Source organism: Nycticebus coucang, chromosome 22 (genome assembly GCF_027406575.1).
Source record: "Nycticebus coucang isolate mNycCou1 chromosome 22, mNycCou1.pri, whole genome shotgun sequence".
NCBI lineage: Eukaryota > Metazoa > Chordata > Mammalia > Primates > Lorisidae > Nycticebus > Nycticebus coucang.
In genome coordinates this window covers 42032689-42059348 of record NC_069801.1, presented here as the reverse complement: position 1 = coordinate 42059348, position 26660 = coordinate 42032689, and the positions used below count along the sequence as shown (strand labels likewise).

At 48.2% G+C, this 26660-nt stretch overlaps 2 protein-coding genes across 8 annotated transcripts in view; one reads left to right on the top strand and one right to left on the bottom strand.

Annotated features, from left to right (window-relative positions):
- The window catches only part of IPP (intracisternal A particle-promoted polypeptide), a 189008-nt gene extending 181363 nt beyond the window's left edge, over positions 1–7645 (top strand). The window contains exon 9 of the mRNA XM_053575294.1: positions 7515–7645. The gene's annotated coding sequence lies outside the window, so the exon portion shown is untranslated. The remainder of the gene's footprint in view (positions 1–7514) is intronic.
- Positions 7646–9754: 2109 nt separating this feature from the next.
- AKR1A1 (aldo-keto reductase family 1 member A1) lies at positions 9755–26400 on the bottom strand. 7 transcript variants are annotated; one of them, XM_053575316.1, is made up of 10 exons: positions 26052–26400; positions 15450–15539; positions 14756–14809; positions 14414–14533; positions 14017–14168; positions 12581–12776; positions 12094–12293; positions 11289–11361; positions 11063–11149; positions 9755–9898 (listed from the first exon to the last, which is right to left on the bottom strand). In XM_053575316.1, the coding sequence occupies exons 2-10, from the start codon at positions 15531–15533 to the stop codon at positions 9833–9835; spliced, it is 1032 nt and encodes a 343-aa protein (XP_053431291.1). In that variant the 5' UTR covers positions 15534–15539; positions 26052–26400; the 3' UTR covers positions 9755–9832. The 7 variants fall into 7 exon arrangements, with proteins under 7 accessions (XP_053431291.1, XP_053431293.1, XP_053431292.1 ...); XM_053575318.1 differs by having other exon boundaries at positions 26103–26400; XM_053575317.1 differs by having other exon boundaries at positions 26109–26400.
- Between the last annotated feature and the right edge of the window lie 260 nt (positions 26401–26660).

The window sequence follows — 26660 nt, the reverse complement described above, 5'->3', positions numbered from 1 at the left end:
CCTGTAGTCCCAGGGACTCAGGAGGCTGAGGCAAGAGGAACACTTGAACACAGGAGTTTGAGGTTGCTGTAAACTATAGCATCATTGCACTCTACCCAGGGTGACAGAATGAGACTGTAAGAAAAGAAAGGAAGGGGCGGCGCCTGTGGCTCTGTCGGTAAGGCGCCGGCCCCATATACCGAGGGTGGCAGGTTCAAACCCGGCCCCGGCTGAACTGCAACCAAAAAATAGCTGGGCGTTGTGGCAGGCGCCTGTAGTCCCAGCTACTCGGGAGGCTGAGGCAAGAGAATCGCTTAATCCCAGGAGTTGGAGGTTGCTGTGAGCTGTGTGAGGCCACGGCACTCTACAGAGGGCCATAAAGTGAGACTCTGTCTCTACAAAAAAAAAAAAAGAAGAAGGGGCGGCGCCTGTGCTCAGTGAGTAGGGCGCCAGCCCCATATGCAGAGGGTGGCGGGTTCGGACCCAGCCCCGGCCAAACTGCAACCAAAAAATAGCCGGGCGTTGTGGCGGGCGCCTGTAGTCCCAGCTGCTCAGGAGGCTGAGGCAAGAGAATCGCGTAAGCCCAAGAGTTAAGAGGTTGCTGTGAGCCGTGTGACGCCACGGCACTCTACCCGAGGGCAGTACAGTGAGACTCTGTCTCTACAAAAAGAAAAAAAAAGAAAGGAAAGGAAAGGAAAGGAAGAGGAGGGGAGGGGAGAGAAGGGAAGGGAAGAAAGATTTTAAACAAGCTTTACCAGGCTTTGGCATGTACCTTGCTGCTATGTACCAGGAAAGTTTTCCTTCTCTTACTCATGATTTCTTTTTTTTTTTTTTTTTTGGGGACGGAGTTTCACTATGTCCCTCGATAGAGTGCTGTAGGCTGTAGCGTTACAGCTCACAGCAACCTCTAACTCTTGAGCTTAAGCGATTCTCTTGCCTCAGCCTCCCAAGTAGCTGGGACTACAAGCACACATACAGGCACTGGCCACAACGCCTGGCTATTTTGTATGTTGCAGTTGTCATTGCTGTTTAGCTGGCCTGGGCTATATTTGAACCTGCCACCCTGGGTGTATGTAGGCAGCACCATAACCACTGTGCTACGGGTGCCGACCCATCTTACTCATGATTTTTCCTTTGTTAATTGACAAAAATAGCCCTTTGGCTTTTTGTGTTCATCAAGGATCCTCAGTTGATATATGATATTCACCACACCTAATCATCTTCCTAAATCTCTGTGCTTGTTGGGTATACCACCCTTTGGCAACAGGGACAATATTCTTTTTTTTATTTCCTACGATATATACATGTAAAGGACAATATTTTTCAGAAATAGCCCTATGCTGGCCAGGTGCAGTGGCTCACTCCTATAATCCTAATACTTTGGGAGTCTGAGGTGGGTCGACTGCTTGAGCTCAGGAGTTCCAGACCAGCCTGAGAAACAGTGAAACCCTGTCTCTAATAAAAATAGAAAATCTAACCCGATGTGGTGGCAGGCACCTGTAGTCCCAGCTACTCATTGTAAGGAGCAGTCAACTCAATCAAGTCACAAAGTAGGATGGCACTTCAGAGCAAGAGAGCTTGTCTTTTAAAGGTTTTAGGTAGGGTAGGAGAGGGAGAGTGTTACTTTGATGTGCTAGTGACTGTTGCCAGAAATGGTTCCAGCTGGCTTCCCCCTGAGACCTTTCTGTTCCTTTAAGGTTTAGCCTCCCTAAACCTTAGCCATTGTGTTCCCTAGTTCCTCCTTTCTTCTGGCTGGGTCCCAGAAGTGGGTGCTCTCAGCAGAAGTCACTGATCAGCCAAGATGGGAGTGCCTTATGCTCAGAATGGAGTGGCCTATGCTGGCTCTCTGTTTTTGGAGTTCCTCTGACCAACCTATCACTTGGGAGGCTGAGGCAAAGGGATCACCTGAGCAGAATACTTTCAGGTTTCTGTGAACTATGATGATGCCATGGCATTCAACTCGGGGTGACAGAGTAAAACTCTGTTTAAAAAAAGGAAAAAAAAAAAAGAAATATCTCTGTATCGGGAGGCTGAGGCAAGAAAATCACCTAAGCCGAGGAGATGGAGGTTGCTGCGAACTGTGTGAGGCCAGGGCACTCTATCGAGGGTGGCACAGTGAGACTCTGTCTCTACAAAAAAAAAAAATCTCTATGCTGATAGCCGGGTGTTGTGGTGGGCACCTGTAGTCCCAGCTACTTGGGAGGCTGAGGCAAGAGAATCGCTTAAGCCCAGGAGTTGGAGGTTGCTGTGAGCTGTGTGATGCCATGGCACTCTACCCAGGGCCATAAAGTGAGACTCTGTCTCTACAAAAAAAAAATCTCTATGCTGCCTGGCAAAAGCGTGTATAAAGGGCCATTATAGGGTGGCACCTGTAGCTCAAAGGAGTAGGGTGCCGGCCCCATATGCCGGAGGTGGCGGGTTCAAGCCCAGCCCCTGCCAAAAAAAACAACAAGGGCCGTTATAAACTGATCTGAAGTTCTAGAGTAGGGCTTTAATACAAAAGGTGATAGCCTGGATTTATCTCATTTCTGTTTGTCAGAATCCAATAGCTTTTCTTTTTTTTGGTTGTTGTTTGAGACAGAGTCTTACTTTGTAGCCCTCAATACAGTGCAATGCTATCATAGCTCAGAGCAACCTTAAACTCTTGAGCTCCAGGGATCCTCTTCCCTCTGCCTCTCAAGTAGCTAGGACTACAGGCGCCCACTACAATGCCCAGCTATTTTTAGAGATCCGATCTCACTCTTTTTGTGTGTGTGTTGTGTGTGTGTGTGTTTTTCTATTTTTGGCCGGGGCTGGGTTTGAACCCGCCACCTCCAGCATATGGGACCGGCGCCCTACTCCTTGAGCCACAGGCGCCACCCCCGATCGCACTCTTGACTCTTGCTCAAGCTGTTCTGGAAGTTCTGAGTTTAGGTGACCACCTGCTTCAGCTTCCCAGAGTACTACAATTAAAGGCGTGAGCCATGGTACCGGGCCCAAATGGCTTTTGACTTTATAATCATAGCTCAAGGTGATGTTTACACTCGTAACACAACCTAGCAATCTGTAATGCAAATTAGAAACATATACCTCTAAAAGAAAGAAAACATTCTAAACAACCAATAAGTAGATGTCTCTACTATGTTTTATTTTATTTATTTATATATTTCTTTATTTATTCTTATTTTTTTGAGACAGAGAGTCTCACTAGGTCACCTTCAGTAGAGTGCCTTGGCATCTTAGCTCACAGCAACCTCAAACTCTTGGGCTCGAGTGATTCTCTTGCCTCCGCCTCCTTAGTAGCTGGAACTATAGGAGCCCACAGGAATACCCAGCTATTTTTTATTTTATTTATTTATTTATTTATTTTTGAGACAGAGCCTGAAGCTGTCATCCTGGGTAGAGTGCTGTAGCATCACAGCTCACAGCAACCTCCAACTCCTGTGCTCAAGCAATTTTCCTGCCTCCACCTGCCAAGTAGCTGGGACTACAGGCGCCCACCACAACACCAGCTATTTTTTGTTGCAGCAATCGTTGTTTTGGCGGGCCGGGTCTGGATTTGAACCCACCAGCTCAGGTGTATGTGGCTGGCGCCTTAGCCCCTTGAGCCACAGGCACCCAGCCCAGCTATTTTTTTAGAGATTAGGTCTTCCTCTTGCTCAGACGGGTGTCAAACTTCTGAGCTCAAGCAATCCGCCCACCTCAGCATTCCAGAGTGCTAGGAATACAGGCGTGAGCCACTGTTCCTGGCTGGTGCCACAACATTTCAATTTTCCGGGCAGCGCCTCTGGCTCAGTAGGTAGGGCATTGGCCCCAGATACCGAGGTGGGTTCAAACCCAACCCTGGAAAACTGCAACAAAAAAAAAAGCCAGGTCAGCGCCTATAGTTCCAGCTACTTGGGAGGCTGAGGCAAGAGAATCACGTAAGCCCAAGAATTAGAGGTTGCTGTGAGCTGTGATGCTACAGGACTCCACTGAGGGCGACATAGTGAGACTCTGTCTCAAAAAAAAAAAAAAATAGCCGGGTGTTGTGGCAGGCGCTTATAGTTCCAGCGACTTGGGAGGCTGAGGCAAGAGAATCACCTAAGCCCAGGAGTTGCAGGTTGCTATGAGCTGTGATCCCACAGCACTCTACCAAGGGCAAAAAAGTGAGACTGTCACTAAAAAAAAATTTGTTTTTCATTTTTCCTATCCTATGCCGGTGTGAAATAGCTCCTCCTCCCTTGAAGACCGTAAACCAGTTCTGAAACGAGTCTTAGACTGTACTTGAATATAAAGAGTTTTGGGGCGGCGCCTGTGGCTCAGTCGGTAAGGCACCGGCCCCATATACCAAGGGTGGCAGGTTCAAACCCAGCCCTGGCCAAACTGCAACCAAAAAATAGCCGGGCGTTGTGGCGGGCGCCTGTAGTCCCAGATACTCGGGAGGCTGAGGCAAGAGAATCGCTTAAGCCCAGGAGTTGGAGGTTGCTGTGAGCTGTGTGAGGCCACGGCACTCTACCGAGGGCCATAAAGTGAGACTCTGTCTCTAGAAAAAAAATAAATAAATAAAAATAAAGAGTTTTGATGTAAGGAACTGAGAGGTCATGGTGCCAGCGTCTGGCTGGTGAGTACTCCCTTCCTTCCTTCCTGCAATGAATTTTTTTTCTTTGCACTTTTTTGGCCGGGGTCGGATTTGAACCCACCACCTCTGGTATATGGGGCTGGTAACCTACTCCTTTGAACCACAGGTGCCGCCCCTGCAATGAACTTTTATAAAGATAAAGTCTTTGGGGCGGCGCCTATGGCTCAAAGGAGTAGAGCAATGGCCCCATATACCAGAGGTGGTGGGTTCAAACCCAGCCCAGCCAAAAATAAACTGCAAAAAAAAAAAAGAGAATCACTTAAGCCCAGGAGTTGGAGGTTGCTGTGAGCTGTGTGAGGCCACGGCACTCTACCGAGGGCCATAAAGTGAGACTCTGTCTCAAAAAAAAAAAAAAATAAATAAATAAAAATAAATAAATAAATAAGGGCGGCGCCTGTGGCTCAGTGAGCAGGGCACCGGCCCCATATACCGAGGGTGGCAGGTTCAAACCCAGCCCCGGCAAAACTGCAACAAAAAAATAGCCAGGCATTGTGGCTGGCGCCTGTACCAGCTACTTGGGAGGCTGAGGCAGAAGAATCGCCTAAGCCCAGGAGTTGGAGGTTGCTGTGAGCTGTGTGATGCCACGGCCCTCTACCGAGAGCAATAAAGTAAAACTCTGTCTCTACAAAAAAAATAATAAATAAATAAATAAATAAATAAAATTAAATAAAGATTAAGTCTCATTTTCAAATTCTGACTCTGGGCTTTTTTTTTTTTTTAGAGACAGTCTCACTTTATTGCCCTTGGCGGAGTGCTGTGACATCACAGCTCACAGCAACCTCCAACTCTTGGGCTTAGGTGATTCTCCTGCCTCAGCCTCCCAAGTAGCTAGGACTACAGGTGCCCACCAGAATGCCTGGCTATTTTTTTATTGCAGTTTGGCCAAGGCCAGGTTCAAAACCCACCACCCTCAGTATATGGGGCCATCACCCTGCCCACTGAGTGACAGGCACCATCCAGTATGTGGGCTTTTATTAATTTATTTTATGTTCTTATTTTTCTTTTTTTGAGACGGAATCTCACTAGGTCACCCTTAGTAGATTGCCATGGCGTCACACCTCACAGCAACCTCAAATTCTTGGGCTTAAATGATTCTCTTGCCCCAGCCACCCAAGTAGCTGGGACTATAGGCTCCCACCACAACGCCCAGCTATTTTTGTTGTTGTTGTAGTGGTCATTGTTTAGCAGGCCTGGGCTGGGTTCAAACCCACCAGCTCCAGTGTATGTGGCCGAAGCCCTAACCACTGACCTAGTCAGACCATTAGTCTGACCACTGAATTAGTCAGACCATTAGTTAATAATTTTTTGGAGACAGAGTCACTGTTGCCTGGAGTAGAGTGCCATGGATTCAGCCTGGCTCACAGCAGGCTCAAACTCTTAAGCTGAAGTGATCTTGCCTCAGCCTCCAGGGGAGCTGGGACTACAGGGCTTGCAACAATGCCAGGCTTTTTGTATTTTTATGTTATTTATTTATTTACATTTGAGGCAGAATTTCCCTTTGTCACCCTCAGTAGGTGCCATGGCATCATAGCTCAAGCAAATTCTTGGGCTCAAGTGATTCTCTTGCCTCAGCCTCCCAAGTAGTTGGGACTATAGGCGCCTGCCACATGCTGGGTTATTTTTTTGTTGCACTTGTCATCGTTTAGCAGGCCTGAGCCAGGTTTGGACACGCCAGCCTGCCTGTATGTGGCCAGCCCCCTACCCACTGAGCTAAGGGTGCTGCCCTCATTTTTTTTTTTTTTTTTGAGACAGACTCTCACTTTGTTGCCCTCCGTAGAGTGCTTTGACGTTATAGCTTATAGCAATCTCAAACTCTTGGGCTCAAGTGATTCTTTTGCCCTACCCTCTTAAGCAGCTGGGAGTTCAGGTGTCTGCCACAGTGCTTGGCTATTTTTTAGAGATGGGGTCTTGCTATTGCTCAGGCTAGTCTCAAATGTGTGCACTCAAGCAATCCACCAGCCTCAGCCTCCCAGAGTGCTGGGATTACAGGCGTGAGCCACAGCACCCAACCAAAAAAAACTTTTAAGTTTCTTAAGCCCTGCATTGCCAGGGCTTCCAATTACATCATAATTTCATGAGTCCTACCCCCAATTCCTCCTCAGTCATTTTCAATTTCTGTCAACATGAAACACTTCTTCTTATTCCCCCACCTTCTTCCAGTTTTAAGGCTTTTGCTCCAACTGTTCAACTTTTTTTTTTTTTTTTTTTCTGGAGACAGTGTCTCACTATGTCACCCTCAGTAGAATATCGTGGCATCACAGCTCACAGCAACCTCAAACTCTTGGGTTTAAGCAATTCTCTTGCCTCAGCCTCCCAAGTAGCTGGGACTATAGGCAACGGCCACAATGCCTGGCTATTTTCTTTTTTTCTTGCTTTTTTTTTTGTAGAGACAGTCTCACTACACCATCCTCGGGTAGAGCGCCATGACTTCACACAGCTCACAGCAACCTCTAACTCTTGGGCTTACGCTATTCTTTTGCCTCAGCCTCCCAAGCAGCTGGGACTACAGGCGCCCGCCATAACACCCAGCTATTTTTTTGTTGCAGTTTGGCCAGGGCTGGGTTTAAACCTGCCACCCTCGGCATATGGGGCCAGCACCCTACTCACTGAGCCACAGGCACCACCCTTTTCTTGCTTTTTTTTTTTTTAGAGACGGAGTCTCACTTTGTCGCCCCTAGTAGAGTGCCATGGCGTCACAGCTCATAGCAACCTCTAGCTCTTAGCTTTAGCCGATTCTCTTGCCTCAGCCTCCTGAGTAGCTGGGACCAAAGGTGTCCACCACAACGTCCGGCTATTTTTTGTTGCAGTTTGGCCAGGGACAGGTTTGAACCCGCCACCCTCGGATATGGGGCCGGAGCCCTACTTACTGAGCCACAGGCACAGTGTTTTTCTTTTCTTTTTTCCCCAGCTATTTTCTTTTTTTTTTTTTTTTTAGAGACAGAGTTTCACTTTATGGCCCTCGGTAGAGTGCCGTGGCCTCACACAGCTCACAGCAACCTCCAACTCCTGGGCTTAAGCGATTCTCTTGCCTCAGCCTCCTGAGTAGCTGGGACTACAGGTGCCCACCACAACGCCCAGCTATTTTTTGGTTGCAGTTTGGCCGGGGCCGGGCTTGAACCCGCCACCCTCAGTATATGGGGCTGGCGCCTTACCGACTGAGCCACAGGCGCCGCCCCTTTCCCAGCTATTTTCTTTTCTTTTTGTTGAAACAGAGTCCCATCCTATGCCCCTGCGCAGAGTGCAGTGGGCGTGGTAGTCACTGCAACCTCAGACTCAGACTGTGGGCATCCCACTCCTCAGACTCCGGAAGCCACTAGGATGCTGGCTATTTTCTTGTTGCAGTTGTCATTGTTTGGCAGGCCCAGGCCAGGCCAGGCTCAAACCCGCGACCCAAGGTGCATGTGGCTGGCGCCAAAGGGCACCGAGCCAAGCTATTGAACTTTAATGGAAAGCTATTCCCACTTTCACCTCCTTTAACTAATTAATCCCTATTCATACTCCAGATCTCAGCAGATTTAATAAGCAGGCTTCTCACCCAGCACTTCTTCCAAGTATAATTAAACTAATTATGCAATTACTTAGTCTGTCCCCTGACATATACTGCAGGGACTTATGTCTGGTTATAGCTATCCTAGCATTTGCCTAACCCAAAGTACCCAGTAAATACGCATTGAAGAGCAATGCTTCAACTTGTAAACTGAAATGAGTGTCATGTAACCGTGCTTTAGAGAGCTTTGCCAAAAGCATTCCTAAACCCAGTTTAGCAGTGGGCCCCTAAAAGAACACAAGGCCTTAGGGGCAGAGTTAATAAGGTTTAGGCAGGACTCTCCCACTTCAGGTAGCCTACACACATTGAATATAACGTCTGAGAGAAAAAGCTCCATCTCCAACATTTTTTTTTTTTTAATTTTTATTTATTTTGCAGTTTTGGGCCAGGGCTGTGTTTGAACCCACCACCTCCGGCATATGGGGCCAGCGCCCTACCCCTTTGAGCCACAGGCGCTGCCCTCATCTCCAACTTTTTTGTTTGTTTTTGTTTTTGTTTTTTTTGGTTTTTGGCCGGGGCTGGGTTTGAACCCGCCTCCTCCGGCATATGGGACCGGCGCCCTACCCCTTGAGCCACAGGCGCTGCCCTCCAACATTTTTGTTAAAGGCTTCACCTGATTTTGCATGTTGGGACCAGCAAACTTCTGAGTATAACTTTTTTGAACTCTCTTCATATTCATGAACCTAGGCACTGACCAGGACAGGGGATGGAAATTGAAGGCCCAGGCCTAGCACTGCCTTATAACCACAGAACTGGCTCAGCACCTGTGGCTCAAGTGGCTCAGGTGCCAGGCACATACACCTGAGCTGGAGGGTTCAAATCCAGCTTGGGCCCACCAAACAACAATGACGGCTGCAACCAAAAAAAAGTAGCAGGGCGTTGTGGCAGGAACCTGTAGTCCCAGCTACTTGGGAGGCGGAGACAGGAGAATCGCTTGAGCCCAGGAGTTGGAGGTTGCTGTGAGCTGTGATGCCATGGCACTCTACCCAGGGTGACAACTTGAGGCTCTGTCTCAACAACAACAAAAAAAAACCCAAAGTTTTTTGGGGGTGATCTTACTCCTCAGGTGAAAGATTTTTGACACTTTCAGTAAGACAACTCTAGGGACTCAGTGCTCATAGCACAGTGGTTAGGGTGCCAGCCACCTACACTGGGACTGGCGGGTTCTAATCCGCCCAAGCCTGCTAAACAATGACAACTACAACAACAAAATGACAACTACAACAACAAAAAAAATAGCCGGGTGTTGTGGCAGGCGCATGTAGTCCCAGTTACTTGGGAGGGTGAGGCAAGAGAATCGCTTAAGCCCAAGAGTTGGAGGTTGCTGTGAGCTGTGATGCCAGGGTACTTTACCAAGGGTAATACAGCGAGAGGCTGTCTCAGAAACAACAAAAAAGGCAACTCTAGGGAAGTATGCAGTGCCGAGATCTGCCACTAAATGGCACTGCTTCCCAACGTGCCTAATGCAGGAATACAGAAGTGGAATTCAGTGGCTTTGCAGGCTCTCCCAGAATCAAGAAAGGTAAGGAAGTTGGGCTTCAAGGGCGGGTCACATTCTGGTCTTGTACCCTTCAGGGAAACAACTTCCATCCCAGTCCTGACCAGACAAATAAGACAAGCAAGCAAAGTGGATGTTCCAATGACTTTATTACCTTCCTCTTTTGTATACCTGGAGAGCTGGAAGGGAAACTAGGGAAGCTGTGTTCTCAGTATGGGTCATTAAAGGGGTACAGGGGGTGCCCTGCATCCCTTGGGACTCTCTTCCCATCCACCTGGAAAGAGAAACAGATAGATGACTCCATTAGCAGGAGATGCCATTCCAAACACTCAAGGCATCTTCCCCGAGTTTTCCTGAACAAATTCATCTGTGTACAGTGCTATGCCAAATGGCAGTGGCTGGGACTCCACCACCCCCAAAAGCACCTCAGAGAATGCCACAGTATCACCAAGCCCAGAGCCTGATGCAGAGCTGCTCCTTCCCATAAGAGTTTGTAGGCTCAACTGGGATCAAGTGGCCAGGAACCATTTATTTCCCTATGTGCAGAAGACTTCATCCTAAACCCAACACTTCTAATAAGGTCAACAATGCTTTTTAGGCTCCCCTGGTATCATTTACTGAGAATCTACTACATGTCAGGACCTTGGTTCATTTTGTAAATAGGAAGATGAGGAAAGTAAATAACTTGTTCTAGATTATAAGATATTGAGAAGCAGGAGGACTCACAGGTTATATACCCTATCTGAGCCACACCACTTCATTGCCAATGTAACCCTGTCCCTCCCACAACCAGCAAGCCTGAGGCTAGACCTGGACCCCCCCCAGAATTCCACCCCAAATCTCACATGACATTTATTTTCTTTGTTTGTTTTGAGACAGAGTCCCATCATGTCATCCTCGGTAGAGTGCGGACAGCTTATAGCAACTTCAAATTCTAGACTTTAAGCAATTCTCTCACCTCAGCCTCCTAAGCAGCCGGGACTACAGGTGTCCACCACAATGCCTGGCTACTTTCTGGTTGTACTTGTCATTTCTTTCTTGTTTTTTTTTTTAGATATAGAGTCTCACTTTGTCGTCCTGGGTAGAGAGCTGTGGCATCACAGCTCACAGCAACCTCCAACTCCTGGGCTTAGGCAATTCTCTTGCCTCAGCCTCCCAAGTAGCAGGGACTACAGGCACCCGCCACAATGCCCAGCTATTTTTTTGTTGCAGTTTGGCTGAGGCCAGGTTCGAACCCGCCACCCTGGGTATATGCGACCAGTGCCCTACTCACTGAGCCACAGGAGCTACTCGCATGTAGTTGTCATTGTTGTTTGCCAGACCTGGGCTGGATTCGAACCCGCCAGCTCAGGTGTATGTGACTGGCACCCTAGTTGCTTGAGCTACAGGTGCCGAGGCACATGATATTTCTTTTCTCTGGGGAGTGACGCATTCTCACCATAAGCATGGGCACAATATATCGCCAATTTTTGTTCAGGGCATCCAGCTGCTTCATCTCTTCTGGGCTAAAGGTGAAGTCAAACACCTGGGGACAGAGTGGGGTTCAGGAAAACTAGCTTTGTGAGAGAAGCTCGAGTCTCACAACACTGCCTTTTCAGGTAGGCAGAGTTGGAGCCAGAAAATATCCCAGTGAGCTAAAAAAGACAGAACCTATTATCACATACTTGGATATTCTGAAGAATACGAGAAGGAGTGACACTTTTGGGGATGCAAATCACTTTCCGCTGCACTTGCCACCTAAATTTGGGGGATTAGATAGATAAGGAAAAAGAGTATTTATGACCTTAAGTTCCTGGAGCACCTGTGCCCTACTGGAACAGGGAACATGGCAAGTGGCCTCTCCCCATATCACACAGCAAGATCCTCAGCCTCATCTACATGCTCAAATAAGGAATCCTTTCCTTATTTTTTTTTCTTTTCCTGAGACAGAGTCTCACTATGTCACCCTCAGTAGAGTGCCATATATCGCAGCTCATAGTAACCTCAAACTCTTGGGCTCAACCAATTCTCTTGCCTCAGCCTCCTGAGTAGCTGGGACTACAGGTGCCCACCACAACACCCTGCTATTTTGGGGTTGTAGTTGTCATTGTTGTTTGGCAGGCCTGGGCTGGACTCAAAGCTGCCATCTCCAGTGTATGTGGCAAGCACCCTAGCCGCTGAGCTACTGGCGCTGAGCCCCAGAATATTATCTTGTCGCCCTCAGTAGAGTGTGTGGCGTCATAGCTCGCAACAACCTCAAACTCTTGGGCTCAAGAGATTCTCTTGCCTCAGCCACCTGAGTCACTGAGACTACAGGCGCCCACCATAACAACTGGCTTATTTTAGAGATGGGGTCTTGCTCTGGCTCAGACTGGACTTCAACCTGTGAGCTCAGGCAATCCACCCACCTTGGCCTCCCAGAATGCTAGGATTATAGGTGTTTGACACCACACCCGGCCCAGGAACCCTGTCCTTAAGGCTGACCCACACCTGAGCAAGATCTGAGCTGGAGATCGGCCATGCTTTTCAGCCAGTGCCAGGACCACGGGTTCCTCAAGCAGGACAGGCTCATCAGGATCACGCCAAGCACGATCCGAGGAGCCCAAAGGGCTGTAAGCAGTCACCTCCAGGCCACGTGCTTGGCAGATGGCAATTAGCTCGTTCTGAGCCAAGAATGGGTGGCATTCCACCTAAGCCAAGAAACAAGCCATCACCATGGTTAGCTATACCCAAATTGCCCGGCCCCACCAGCCATCCATGTCTGGCCCAACCCTCAGTTGCTTACCCCTCAACTCTTCTCAGCCTGGTTTTCTCAGTTTTCCATTAGCAATTTCATTCTCTCCCAGAACTTCTAAGCTCACCTTTATGTAACACTTCTGACAACTTGCTAATCATCTCCATTAAGTAAGTTCATCACCTGCTCAATCATAATTCATACACACAGTCCCCAAACAGCTGATCTGCGTATCTTGCTCACCTGCAAGACAGCTGGGCGCACAGAAGCTATGCTGAGTATATCATCAATCTGCCGACTGTTGAAGTTGGACAGGCCCAGTGCCCGTACCAGCCCCTTCGCCACCAGTGTCTCCAGAGCCCTCCAGGTCTCCTTGTAGTGGGTAGAGTCATAGCGTATGGTCCCATCGGCATTCTTGGGGAAGGGGTTATCTCCCCGCCTGAGTGAAAGACAGCCCACCTATGAGCACAAAAGCCAGGTTTCTGCTGTACCTGCCCATCCAGCCATTCTATGGACCAAACTCTAAGCCCAGAGAGGGCAGAGGGACAAGAATCAGGAACAGCTACACTTTTTTATCCTTCTAGATTTTTTTTCTTTTTTGAGACAGAGTCTCACTCTGTCCCCTGGGGTAAAGTGCTATGGCATCATCACAGCTCATAGCAACCTCAAACTCTTGGGCTCAAGTGATCCTCTCCTCTTGCCTCAGCCTCCTGAGTAGCTGGGACTACAGGTGCCTACCATGGCACCCAGCTAGTTTTTCTATTTTTAGTAGAGATGGGATTTTGCTCTTGCTCAGGCTGGTCTTGAACTCCTAAGCTCAAGCAATCCACCCACCTCATGCCTCCCAGAGTGCTAGGATTACAGGCATGAGCCACTGCACTCAGCCCCTTGTGGTTTTATTGAGCCTTCCTTAGAGTACACACCAGGTGAAACTGCCTTCCTACTTCTAGAGCTAAACTCCTGGCTGTTGTAACAGAAAAGGCTAAGATTACACATCAAGCTCTTCCAGTTGCCACATACCGCATATTCCTATCCTGCTCTGCTGCTGTGACTTACAATAAGTTATAAATACCACCCACTCTTGGGTCAGGACCTGTGCACAGTGGTTAGAGCGTAAGCCACATACACCAAGGCTGGTGGATGCGAACTGGCCTCAGCTAGCTAAACAATGACAACTGCAGCCAAAAAACAGCTGGGCGGGCTTGGCGCCTGTGGCTCAAGCAGTTAAGGTGCCAGCCACATACACCTGAGGTGGCGGGTTCGAAGCCAGCCAGGGCCCGCCAAGCAACAATGATGGCTGCAACCAAAAAAAGAGCCTGGCGTTGTGACGGGTGCCCCAAGTCCCAGCTACTTGGGAGGTGGAGGTAGGAGAATCGCTTGAGCCCAGGAGGTGAAAGTTGCTGTGAGCTGTGATGCTACAGCACTCTACCCAGGGCAACAGTTTGAGGCTCTGTCTAAAAAAAAAAAAAAAGTGGGGCGTTGTAGAAGACACCTGTAGTCCCTGCTACTTGGGTGGCTGAGGCAACAGAATCACTTAAGCCCAAAAGTATGAGGTTGCGTGAGCTGTGATGCCACGGCACTCTACTGAGGGTGACATAGTGAGATTCTGTCTCAAAAAAAAAAAACCACCACCCACTCAACCTCCTTAATCCCCAGATGGAGACCCTGGCAAGGCTCACTCAAAGGCATATGGCCAGTGCATCAGGTACAGGTCCAGATACTCCAGCTGGAGGTCAGCAAGTGTCTTCCGGAGGGCAGGCTCCACATCCTCAGGGTGGTGCTTGGTGTTCCATAGCTTGGAAGTCACGAACAGCTCCTCCCGAGGCACTGCCTAGTGCAGGCAGCAGGGCCCATAATGAGAAGAGCCAAGGGCACCCAATCTTACCTACTCTCAACTCTGGGAGAAGAATGGGAAGAAGGGTGATACTTCTTCCCTCTTCTATATTCCTGCCAGCAAGGCCAAGCCCCAACTCCAGCCCCAGCTTCAGCTTCGGAGTTTTCTCATCAAACCCCTCTCTTCTCGAAAAAAATAAAAAAAAATAAAAAAAAAACCCTCTCTTCAGCCACAGTCCTCACCTTGCCTGGTCCCACGTCCTCCTTCAGGGCCTCCCCAATCTCAGTCTCATTGCCGTAGATAGCAGCACAGTCAATGTGGCGGTAGCCTACACTAAGGGCGTACTTAACAGCTGCTTTTACCTGCCAGGTGAGAGAAGCAAAGGTTTTAGCTACATTGGTTTGGGTCAGAAACTGTCTCCCCCACAAGGTCACTGCTAGGGGAGCAGGAATACACCAGGGCCATCCATGCAGTGGGGTAAAAGGATGAAAAATGGTTGTACTCTAGGAGAACAGAAGACTCTTCAGAGGCCCCAAACCCTTTGTCCCACCCCTATCCCACCACTCTCCAAAGTTTCTTCTTACCCAAGCCATTTCAGCAAGATCCAGCAAAACACTAACACTATGAATTTCCAGCATCTAGCATAAGGAAGCCATTAGTAAATGTTTTTTGAATCAGATGATAGATGATTAAACAGGTAGAAAACAAAAGTATAGATCTTAGGGAAAGGTTCTTAGCTCTGAGGAGTTGCTGAGAAAAACATGATACAGGAAAAAAATCCTAGGCCAAGGCTATACAAGGAGAGACATTCGGGGAGCCCAGGCCAGCAAAAGAGGTGAGAGTGGGAGTAGGAAAAAATTAAGGAAGGCAGAGAAGGCTGGAGGCTGGGCCCAGAGCCCATTAATGAAAAAGAAGAAAACAGGTATCAAGAAGGATGGCTCAGCTAATTTGCTGAAAAGACTAGAAATAGGGCGGCGCCTGTGGCTCAAAGGAATAGGGCGCTGGCCTCATATGCTGGAGGTGGCGGGTTCAAACCCAGCTCTGAAGGGAAAAAAAAAGACTAGAAATATGGCATCAGAAGCAAAACCAAGGGTACCCAACCCTAGCCACAAAGCATTCAAAGATCTTGTTGTGGGTGCCTGGCACAGACTCAGATGTACTCCACTACAGCATGCTGCTTTGTGCCCCACCTTGGCCCTACTCCTGCTCTGGCCTCTACTCCTGCCTTTTCCCTAGCAGAGGCGCAAGAAGTAACCCCTCTTCTCTCCCATCTCTCACCTGTCCAGGCTGACTCTTCCAGGTACCCAGACCAATTAGGGGCATCTTCTGCCCAGTGTGCAGGAGAACACAGGAAACTGCCATTGCCCCCTGAAACACAGACCAGAAGAGAATGGTGTGGAGGTTAGTGCTGTTGCTTGCATCTTAGATATTCATTGGCCAAGAAAAACTGCAAGACATGGGCTAGAAAGGAGGTGAGGAAGGGAGATAAGACAACAGACATAGAGAACAAAACACATGGTTGTCTACGTGCCTGTGACCAGAGGTGGTGGAGACTGGGTGCCCAAAACCAACCAAAGCCAGAAACAACCTAAATGCCCAGCAACCCAGGAATAGATTAACAAGCTGTGGTGGGCGGCACCTGTGGCTCAAGGAGTAGGGCACCGGCCCCATATACTGGAGGTGGAGGGTTCAAACCTGGCCCCGGCCAAATAAAAACAAAACAAAAAAACAACAACAAGCTGTGGTCTATGTATACCAGGGGATACTATTTGGCCATTAAAAAAGATGGGGACTGGGTGGTGCCTGTGGCTCAGTGAGTAGGGCGCTGGCCCCATATACCGAGGGTGGTGGGTTCAAACCCGGCCCCGACTGAACTGCAACCAAAAAATAGCCGGGCGTTGTGGCGGGTGCCTGTAGTCCCAGCTACTTGGGAGGCTGAGGCAAGGGAATCGCCTAAGCCCAAGACCTAGAGGTTGCTATGAGTCCTGTGACATCATGGCACTCTACCGAGGGTGGTAAAATGAGACTCTGTCTCTACAAAAAAAAAAAAAAAAAAAAAAAAAAGATGGGGACTTTACATCTTTTGTATTAACCTGGATAGACTTGGAACACATTCTTCTTATTAAAGTATCACAAGAATGGAGAAACAAGAATCCAATGTACTCAATTCTAATTTGAAGGCAGTAGACGAGCTAATACACATGTTCACATAAGAGAAGGTTGGGGGTGGAGGACTGGGGAGCAGGGAAATGCAAACATTAGAACCTAATTCTTTGTACCCTCTATGAATCTGAAACAATAAAATGAAACAAAACAAAACAAAATAAAATAAAATAAAAAACAAGGCTTGGCGCCTGTACCTCAAGCGGCTAAGGCCCCAGCCACATACACTACTGGCGGGTTTGAATCCAGCCTGGGCCTGCCAAACAACAATGACAACTACAACAAAAAAATAGCTGGGCATTGTGGTAGACTCTTGTAGTTCCAGCTGCTTGGGAGGCTGAGGCAAGAGAATTGCTTAAGCCCAGGAGTTGGAGGTTGCTGTGAGCTGCAATGCTATGGCACTCTACCCAGGGCGACAGCTTCAGGCTCTGTTTCAAAAAAAAAAAAAAAAAGAAGAAAGAAACTTAAAATTAAATTAAAAAAATAAAAAACAAAACCAACTGGCTAGGCTTGATGGCTTATCCCTATAATCCCAGCACTCTGGGAGGCCAAGACTGGTATGGATTGCTTGAGTTAAAGACCAGCCTGAGGGACGGCACATGTAGCTGTGAGTAGGGCGCCAGTCCCATATACCGAGGGTGGCGGGTTCAAACCCAGCCCCAGCCAAACTGCAAAATAAATAAATAAATAGAGACCAGCCTGAGTAAGAGACCCCCATCTCTGAAAATAGCCAGGTGTTGTGGTGAGTGCCTATATTCCCAGATACTTCAGCAGGAGGATCACTAGAGCCCAAGTTTGTTTGTTTGTTTTTGTAGAGACAGAGTTTCACTTTATTGCCCTCAGTAGACTGCCGTGGCATCACAAAGCTCACAGCAACCTCCAACTCCTGGGCTTAGGCAATTCTCCTGCCTCAGCCTCCCGAGTAGCTGGGACTACAGGCGCCTGCCACAACGCACGGCTATTTTTTTGTTGCAGTTTGGCCGGGGCTGGGTTTGAACCCGCCACCCTCGGCATATGGGGCCGGCGCCCTGCTCACTAAGCCACAGTCGCCGCCTTGTTTTGTTTTTTTTTGAGACAGAATCTCAACCTGTCACCCTGGGTTGAGTGCCATGGCGTCATAGATCATAGTAACCTTAAACTCTTAGGCTCAAGCGATTCTCTTGCCTCAGTTTTTGTTTATAGTAGAGACAGGGTCTCACTCTTGCTCAAGCTGGTCTTGAACTCCTGAGCTCAAGCAATCCACCTGTCTCAGCCTACCAGAGTGCTAGGATTAGAGGCGTGAGCCAGCATGCCTGGCCAGAGTCCGAGAGTTTGAGGTTGCTGGGAGCTATGATGACCCTACAGCACTCTACACAGGAAGCAAAGTGAGACACTATTTTTTTTTTTTGAGACAGAGTCTCACTATGTCACCCTTGGTCAATTGACGAAAGGTCATAACTCAAGCAACCTCCAACTCTTGGGCTTAGGCGATTCTCTTGCCTCAACATCCTTAGTAGCTGGGACTACAGGCACTGGGCACAACACCCAGCTAGTTTTTGTTGCAGTTGTCACTGCTGTTTTAGCTGCCTGGGCCACATTTGAACCCACTACCCTTGGTATATGGGGTTGGTGCCCTACCGACTAAACCACAGGCGCCGCCCCAGACTCTGTCTTAAAAAAAAAAAAAATGAGGGCAGTGCCTGTGTCTCAGTGAGTAGGGCACTGGCCCGAGGGTGGCGGGTTCAAACCCAGCCCCAGCCAAACTGCAACAAAAAAATAGCCGGGCGTTGTGGCGGGCGCCTGTAGTCCCAGCTGCTCGGGAGGCTGAGAATCGCATAAGCCCAGGAGTTGGAGGTTGCTGTGAGCCATGTGATGTCATGGCACTCTACCGAGGGCAGTAGAGTGAGACTCTGTCTCTACAAAAAAAAAAAAAAACAACCCAGACCCCCGGCCAAAAACTGCAAAAAAAAAAAATGAATTAACAGGAGTTATGAAAATGAACAAGAAAGAAAGAGAATGTTCACCCCAAGAACCAATGAGGTAGATAAAGGGGCAGCCCTGCAAAAATTACAAAAATAACAGGACTATACCTAAACCTGAAATTTGCTAGTAGCAGTTAAACATCTATTCAATAAATTCTCTTGCTGGGCTCAGCACCTGTAGCTCAAGCGGCTAAGGCACCAGCCACATACACCAGAGCTGGCGGGTTCAAATCCAGCCCAGGCCTGCCAAACGACAATGAAAACTACACCGAAAAAATAGCCGGGCATTGTGGTGGGTGCCTGTAGTCCCAGCTACTTGGGAGGCTGAGGCAAGAGAATCGCTTTAGCCCAGGAGTTTGAGGTTGCTGTGTAAGCTGTGACACCAGCACACTCTACCCAGGGTGACAGCTTGAGGCTCTGTCTCAAAAAAAAAAAGAAAGAAAGAAAGTCATGATTTGGCTCAGCGCTTATGGTTCAAGTGTCTAAGGCACCAGCCACATACACCAGAGCTGGTGGGTTTGAATCCAGCCTGGGCCTGCCAAACAACAATGATGGCTGCAACAAAAAATAGCTGAGCATTGTGGCGGGTGCCTGTGGTCCCAGGTACTTGCGAGACGGAGGTAGGAGAATCGCTTGAGCGTAGGAGTTAGAGGTTGCTGTGAGTGGTGATGCCAAAGCCTCTACCCAGGGTGACAGCTTGAGGCTCTGTCTCAAAAATAAATAATTCTCTTACTGGGCACTCCATGGATTTCTGTTTTCACAAGACTAAGGAGCCGGGGAGACCTAAAAGAAATGTAAATTCCGGCAGTGCCTGTGGCTCAAAGGGGTAGGGCGCTGGCCCCATATGCCGGAGGTGATGGGTTCAAACCCAGCCCTGGCCAAAAAACGCAAAAAAAAAAAAAAAGAAATGTAAATTCTACTTTTTATATTTATCAGCTCCTTTGTCTTTGAGAATTTGTTCCTTGTTTCTCTAAGCTCTAGGACAGAATGGGATATGCTGGGATATGTATTCAACCTGGAGGGTGGGGGGGGAAGGACCAATTTTCACAATACCTTGTGAATTCTGCCACAATTAGCTTTTTTGTCCCCCTTAAATTCAGCTACCCACTGGACCTCAGCGCAGGCAGACTTCCTTTCTTTCTTTGAATACCATGCTACCTGCTAACGCTTTTCTTTCTTCCCCCTTTCTTCTTCTTCTTCTATTTTTTTTTTTTTGAGATAGAGTCTCATTAGGTCACCCTCGGTAGAGTGCTGTCACGTCATAGCTCACAGCAACTTCAATCTCTAGGGCTTAAGGGATTCACCTGCCTCAGCCTTCTAGGTAGATGGGACTACAGGAGGCCACCACAACGCCTGGCTAGTTTTCTTTTTATTTGTTGTTGTTTTAATTGGTGTTTAGCAGGCCGAGTTTCAACCCCCAAGCCCTTGTGCATGTAGCTGGTGCCCTAATCACGGAGTAACGGGCGCTGAGCTAAACTTATACTTTAATACCCTAATCTTTTTTTTTTTTTTTGTAGAGACAGAGTCTCACTTTACCGCCTTCGGTAGAGTGCCATGATGTCACAGGACTCACAGCAACCTCTAGCAGAGCAGCTGGGGCTACAGGCGCCTGCCACAACACCCGGCTATTTTTTGGTTGCAGTTCAGCCGGGGCTGGGTTTGAATCCGCCACCCTCGGTATATGGGGCTGGCGCCCCACTCACTGAGCCACAGGCGCCACCCTTTTTTTTTTTTTTTGAGACAGAGTCTCAAGCTGTTCTCCTGGGTAGAGTGCTGTGGCCTCACAGCTCATAGCAATCTCAAACTCCTGGGCTTAAGTGATATTCTTGCCTCAGCCTCCCAAGTACCTGGAACTACTGGAGACCCCCACAATGCCTGGCTATCTTTTTTTTTTGTAGTTGTCCTTGTGTTAGTTGGCCAGGGTCAGTTCGACCCCTCCAGCCTAGGTGTCTATGGCCACTGCCATACCCTCTAAGCTACAGGCACTGCCCCCCCTTTTTTTTCCACAGGGAGTTATCACTTTGTCACCCTAGGTAGATTGCCATGGCATCTTAGCTTAAAGCAACCTCAAACTCTTGGGCTCAAGTGATCCTTTTTGCCTCACTCTCCCAAGTGGCTGGGACTACAGATGCCCACGACAATGCCCAATTATTTCTTTTTAGAGACAGGGTGTCCCTGTTGTTCACGCCAGTTTCAATCTGAGCTCAAGTGATCCACCCACCTTGGCCTCCTAGAGTGCTAGGATTATAGGCCTGTGCCACCATGCTTGGCCTCATATCCTAATCTTATCCTAGAGAAATTATTTTCTCATCCCAGGCACAGAGCACCAACTGTTTCCAATTTATTAGTAGAAATAGCCTTTTCCCTTATTTTATCAATAGCATAAATATCTGGCTCGGTGCCCGGAGAATAGTGGTTACAGGGCCAGCCAGGTACACTGAGGCTGGCGGGTTGAAAACCGGCCCGCACCTGCTAAACAACCACAACTGCAACCAAAAACAGCCTGGAATTGTGGTGGGCAACTATAGTCCCAGCTAATGGGAGGCTGAGGCAAGAGAATTGCTTAAGCCCAAGAGTTTTAGGTTGCTATGAACTATGATGCCAGGGCACTCTACCAAGGGGGACATAGTGAGACTGTCTCAAAAAAAAAAAAAAAAAAAAAACACATAAATATCACTCTCTTGGGACTGATTTCATTGCCAACCATACCTTTATAAATGAAATCTTAGTTTCCAGGTTCTAAGACAGTGCTTCTCAACTTGTGGGTCGAAACCCCTTTGGGAGTCGAAGACTCTTTCACATGATCACCTAAATACATCCTGCGTATCAGATATTTATATTACAATTCATAACAGTAGCAAAATTACAGTTATGAAGTAGCAACGAAAATAATTTTATGGTTGGGGGTCACCACAACATGAGGAACTGTATTAAATGGTCGTGCCATTAGGAAGGTTGAGAACCACTGTTCTAAGAGAACACGTAATAAGGCAGGTAAAAAGACAAGTTCTGAGTATTGCCAATACACTAAAATCGTCCTTAGTATTTCCGACATACAAGTTTTTTTTTTTTGAGACAGAGTCTCACTTTGTTGCCTAGGTACAGTGCCATGGCATCAACCTAGGTCAAAGCACCCTTCGAACTCTTGTGTTTGTGCAATCCTCCTCCCCTGACTCCCTGAGTAGTTGGGCCTAGAGGTGCTCACCACAATACTGAACTAATTTTTTTTTTTTCTATTTTTAGCAGAGATGGAGTTTCACTCTTGCTCAAGCTGGTCTCTAACACATGAGCTCAAGGGATTCCCCCAGTCTTGGACTTACAGAGTACTAGGATAACAGATGTGAGTCTCCTGGACTGCCCTTTATAGTCTAATACAGCCTGGTTTTGGAAACCATTCTTTTCTGTTAGAACAACAAAACTGTTTCATCTGAGCAGCAAATCACAGATTGCTGAGGCCAATACTCCTAGTAATCAAACTTCTCAGGGATCAAGCAAGTCTGGACTTCACAGGAAGAATCTGGTAGCCTATGACAGGTTTCGTGGGCTTGATGCCCAAACAAAGAACTGTGGGCCTCTCCCAGTTTTCCCAGCACACAAGGCAGAGTTCTGAAATTACACCTGAGGTGAAAGCTTGAACAAAGCCCTGGCTTAAGGGGAAAAGGAAGAAGAAACCTGAATCTTGTTTCTCTCTTTTTTTTGCTGATGAAATTGAAAACCAAAAGGCCTAAGGATTGGGGGATGAGGAACAAAGGGGTAGGAAGACCTAAGGAAGACCTGCAAAGAACAAGAGCTCCGAAAGGGAGAATGGAGGGGCCATATAGATGTTCTTCTCTGGGATAGAAAGCCATCTTCATTCTGCTCTTAACATCTTCTGCCTGAGCCAACAGTTTTCCAGCCTAGCCCTGCTTTAACAGATTCCACATTCTACATTTATCCGGAATGCCCTACCTAGCCTTCAGGAACATTCAGAAACTCTCAGTTATCTTCAAGTGTAAAAGAGAGAAGCTAGGGAGCTGGGGGAGGAAGATGGTAGAATCAGGACTGGGTTTTATTATTCCCAACTCAACACCAAGGTTCCTTCTCTCTGGTATTCATTCTTTCCTTCTAATACAATGGTTCTCAACCTTCCTAATGCCACAATGTATTTTCATTCTTTTTTCTTTTCTTTTTTCTTTTTTTTTTTTTGAGACAGAGCCTTAAGCTGTGGCCCTGGGTAGAGTGCTATCGCATCACAGCTCATAGCAACCTCCAACTCCTGGGCTCAAGCGATTCTTCTGCCTCCACCTCCCAAGTAGCTAGGATTACAGGTGTCTGCCACAACGCCTGGCTATTTTTTTTTTTGTTGCAGCCATCATTGTTGTTTGGCGGGCCGGGGCTGGCTTCGAACCCACCAACTCAGGTATATGTGGCTGGTGCCTTAGCCACTTGAGCCACAGGCACTGAGCCTTTTTTTCTTTTTTTTTGCAGTTCTTTTTGGCCGGGGCTGGGTTTGAACCACCACTTACGGTATATGGGGCCGGTGCTCTACTCCTTTGAGCCACAGGCGCCTCCCTGAATTTTCATTCTTAAAAAGGGGTTGCGAGGCTCAGTGCCTGTAGCTCAAGCAGCTAAGGCGCCAGCCACATACACCAGAGCTGGCGGGTTCGAATCCAGCCCAGGGCCTGCCAAACAACAGTGACAAATACAACAAAAAAATAGCCAGGCACTGTGGCAGGCACCTGTAGTCCCAGCTACTTGGGGAGCTGAGGCAAGAGAATCCTTTGAGCCCAAGAGTTTGAGGTTGCTGTGAGCTATGACACAAAAGCACTCTATCCAGAAGGACAAAGTAACACTGTCTCAAAAAACAAAACAAAACAACAGATGTACAAAACATACCTGGATAGTATTAAAATTTTTTGTAGAGGCTGGGCATGGTGGCTCATGCCTGTAATCCTAGCACTTTCTGAGGCTGGAGGCAGGTGACTCTCTTGAGCTCAGGGGTTTAAGACCAGCCTAAGGAAGAGTGACATCCCCATCTCTACTAAAAATAAAAAAACTAGTCTGCAGGGTAGCTCCTGTGGCTCAAAAGGGTAGGGCACCAGCCCCATATACTAGAGGTGGTGGGTTCAAACCTGGTCCTGGCCAAATAAAAAAAAACTAGTCTGCCATTGTGGTGGGCATCAGTAGTCCCAGCTACTCAGGAGGATGAGCCCTGAGGATCACTTGAGGAAGAGTTTGAGGTTACAGTGAGCTATGACTGCACTCCAGCCTGGGTGATACAACAAGACCTTATCTTTTTTTTTTTTTTTGAGACAGAGCCTCAAGCTGTTGCCCTGGGTAGAGTGCTATGGCATCACAGCTCACAGCAACCTCCAACTACTGGGCTCAAGCGAGTCTCCTGCCTCTGCCTCCCAAGTAGCTGGGACTACAGGCGCCCGCCACAACACGTGGCTATTTTGGTTGCAGCCGTCATTTGTTGTTTGGCGGGCCTGAGCTGGATTCGAACCCGCTAACTCAGGTGTACATGGCTGGGGCCTTAGCTGCTTGAGCCACAGGCACCGAGCCTTTTTTTTTGTAGAGACATAGAGTCTCACTGTACTGCCCTCCGGTAGAGTGCCGTGGCGTCACACGGCTCACAGCAACCTCTAACTCTTGGGCTTACGCGATTCTCTTGCCTCAGCCTCCCAAGCAGCTGGGACTACAGGCGCCCGCCACAACGCCTGGCTATTTTTTTGTTGCAGTTTGGCCGGGGCTGGGTTTGAACCCACCACCCTCGGCATATGGGGCCGGCGCCCTACTCACTTAGCCACAGGCGCTGTCCGAGCCTTTTTTTTTTTTTTTTTCTTGAGACTGAGTCTCACTCTGTTGCCCTGGGTAGAGTACCGTGGTGTCACAGCTCACAGCAAACTCAAAACTCTTGGGTTCCAGCAATCCTCTTGCCTCAGCCTCCTGAGTAGCTGTGACTCCAGGTGCCCACCACCGCCCCAGTCTAGTTTTTCTATTTTCAGTAGAGAAGAGGTCTGGCTCTTGCTCAAGTTGGTCTTGAACTCCTGAGCTCAAGTGATCCATCTGGGTGGGCCTCCCAGAGTGCTAGGGTTATAGGCGTGAGCCACTGCACCTGGCAGAAGACCCTCTCTTTAAATAAATAAATATTTCCTAAATCTTTCTCCAAAGAACAGATCCATATCTACATCCACTGCCACTGCTCTAGCTCTGATCACCACCATCCTTTATTTAAATCAGAGATCTGTTTCCAGTATAGCTCCTTTTTCCACAAGTCATTCAGAGTTATAGGCGTGAGCCACTGCACCTGGCGGAAGACCCTCTCTTTAAATAAATAAATATTTCCTAAATCTTTCTCCAAAGAACAGATCCATATCTACATCCACTGCCACTGCTCTAGCTCTGATCACCACCATCCTTTATTTAAATCAGAGATCTGTTTCCAGTATAGCTCCTTTTTCCACAAGTCACAAAACCAAATGTGACTCCCAGGCTCAAACTCTTCTAGCAGTTCTCCCTTAACCTCAGGACAAAGTCCAGGCTCCTACCTTCTTCATTTCTCTACTTCCTCATTTCAGACTCCACATTCCAGGCCTTGAACACAGTTGTACAACTTACTTTACTTCGGCCTCTGCACTTTCCTTTCCCCTCCTATACTTGGCTAACTGCTGCTCATCCTTCAGCTAGCACTTTAAATTTCCAGCTCCTCCCGTGCACAGATAGCTTGTGCACATCATAGCATTTTTCTATTTATATATGTTTCTCCCACAAACCTAGCTATTCCTTGAGGTCAGGGCCTGTCACCTATCTGAATCCCTCATTCCTAGAGTACCTGTCCTAAATATACATATGTAAAAAATACACACCACACACACAAACAGGCTAATGGGGGAGAGATTATGACAGCTGTAGCCTGGTCAGCTGCAGGGACATTTGAGAAAGTCACTACTTCTGTCTTTACTTCTTGGGAAACCTGGAAAGAATAATCTCTGGAGAATACCAAACTGCTGTATTATCCTCATTGGAACAGACAGAATCATACTGAGATTGCTCCTGTATTGCAAATGAGGAATCAGACCTTGAAATGTAAAAAGTGTCCCTCTCCCAGGGAGGTCCTGCAGTGCTGAGTATAGACAAGCTGAGGAAGTTAATAGTAAACTTATCGGGGCGGCGCTTGTGGCTCAGTGAGTAGGGTGCCGGTCCCGTATGCCGGAGGTGGCGGGTTCAAACCCAGCCCCGTCCAAAAACCACACACACAAAAAAATAGTAAACTTATCCGGTTAAAGTTCAAATCCAAGTCTCAATTTAACAGAACTCTGTGGCAACAGAATAACATCCTCAGATTTGCCAGTCCCATGGCAGAAGCGGAAATGAGAGAATTCTCCCTGCCCCCTTTCCAGTCACGTCTGAGAAGCACCCTTGTACTTGCACAGAAAAGCCCCAGCACCCGGAAAAATCGTGCAGGGAGAAAACAAAAAGATGGCAATTAAAATTGACAGAGCACTTAATACGGTTGGGGCTTTATCTCAATTCTCGTTACAACTCTGATGTGAGAACTCATTTTATCACTGGGAAAACTAAGGTTCAGAGAAACTGAGAAGTTATACAGTGTCATACAGAGAATAAGAAAAGGAGCTCAAATCCAATACCGCGTCTGGTCCCCTCCAGTGCCCCGGCTCTTCGCTCACCCCAGAGGCTGACATCTCAGCAGTAAAGGATCTAGCCTAGGTATGTTCTCCGGGAGAAAGACGGACCAGCAGCGGGAGGAACTCACCTGGGCAAGACCACAAGCGTGAATTAAGTAGCAAGAACAGGTTTCACTTATACACACCCCAGAGATCTGTGTGGGCCTCCCCTTAAGTCTGGCGGTGAAGAGGAAGCTCCACCCGGCGGGAGGAGCGAGGGCGGGGCAACAAGGATCACGTGCAAGGCGGATCCTAGGTCCCGCGTCCTCGGACGGAAACCAGAGCTGAGAGGCAGCATGGTCCCCTCCCCTGGGTGCTGGAAGCCAGAAAGGCCCTCGCTCTACAGCTTGGGTTTGGAAAACCCGCAACACATCGAGTCAGGTGCTCCCAGCCACTAGAATGTCTTGAGGACGGGGCCGCACCCGGCCTCTCGCTGACCCACATTGCACTGCGCGCCTGGGCTATCCTGCTCTGGTCCTTCCGGAGGAAGTGAGGTCGTTGATTTCCACGTTGCAGGCGCCTGTGCGCTCTGCCCTACCTCCCAGTACCCTTACCGGTTCAAGTCCATGTTCTTCCTAGAGTCGGCTTGGCTAGATTCCCAAAGTTCACCTAAGTTGGCACCGTTGTTCAGAGAAACTGAGGCCCATAGAACTGGCACAGCACAGAATTGACCAGGAAATTCACGGGTTTGCGGACTC

What these genes read in the sequence shown, in the direction of transcription:
- AKR1A1 (XM_053575316.1), bottom strand. Translation starts at nt 15,533, where the DNA reads ATGGCAGTTTCCTGTGTTCTCCTGCACACTGGGCAGAAGATGCCCCTA. An exon ending in GGAAGAGTCAGCCTGGACAG is followed by an intron (nt 14,810 to 15,449) that starts GTGAGAGATGGG and finishes TCCTTATGCTAG; the next exon opens with ATGCTGGAAATTCATAGTGT. An exon ending in TGCGCCCAGCTGTCTTGCAG is followed by an intron (nt 12,294 to 12,580) that starts GTGAGCAAGATA and finishes TTCTTGGCTTAG; the next exon opens with GTGGAATGCCACCCATTCTT.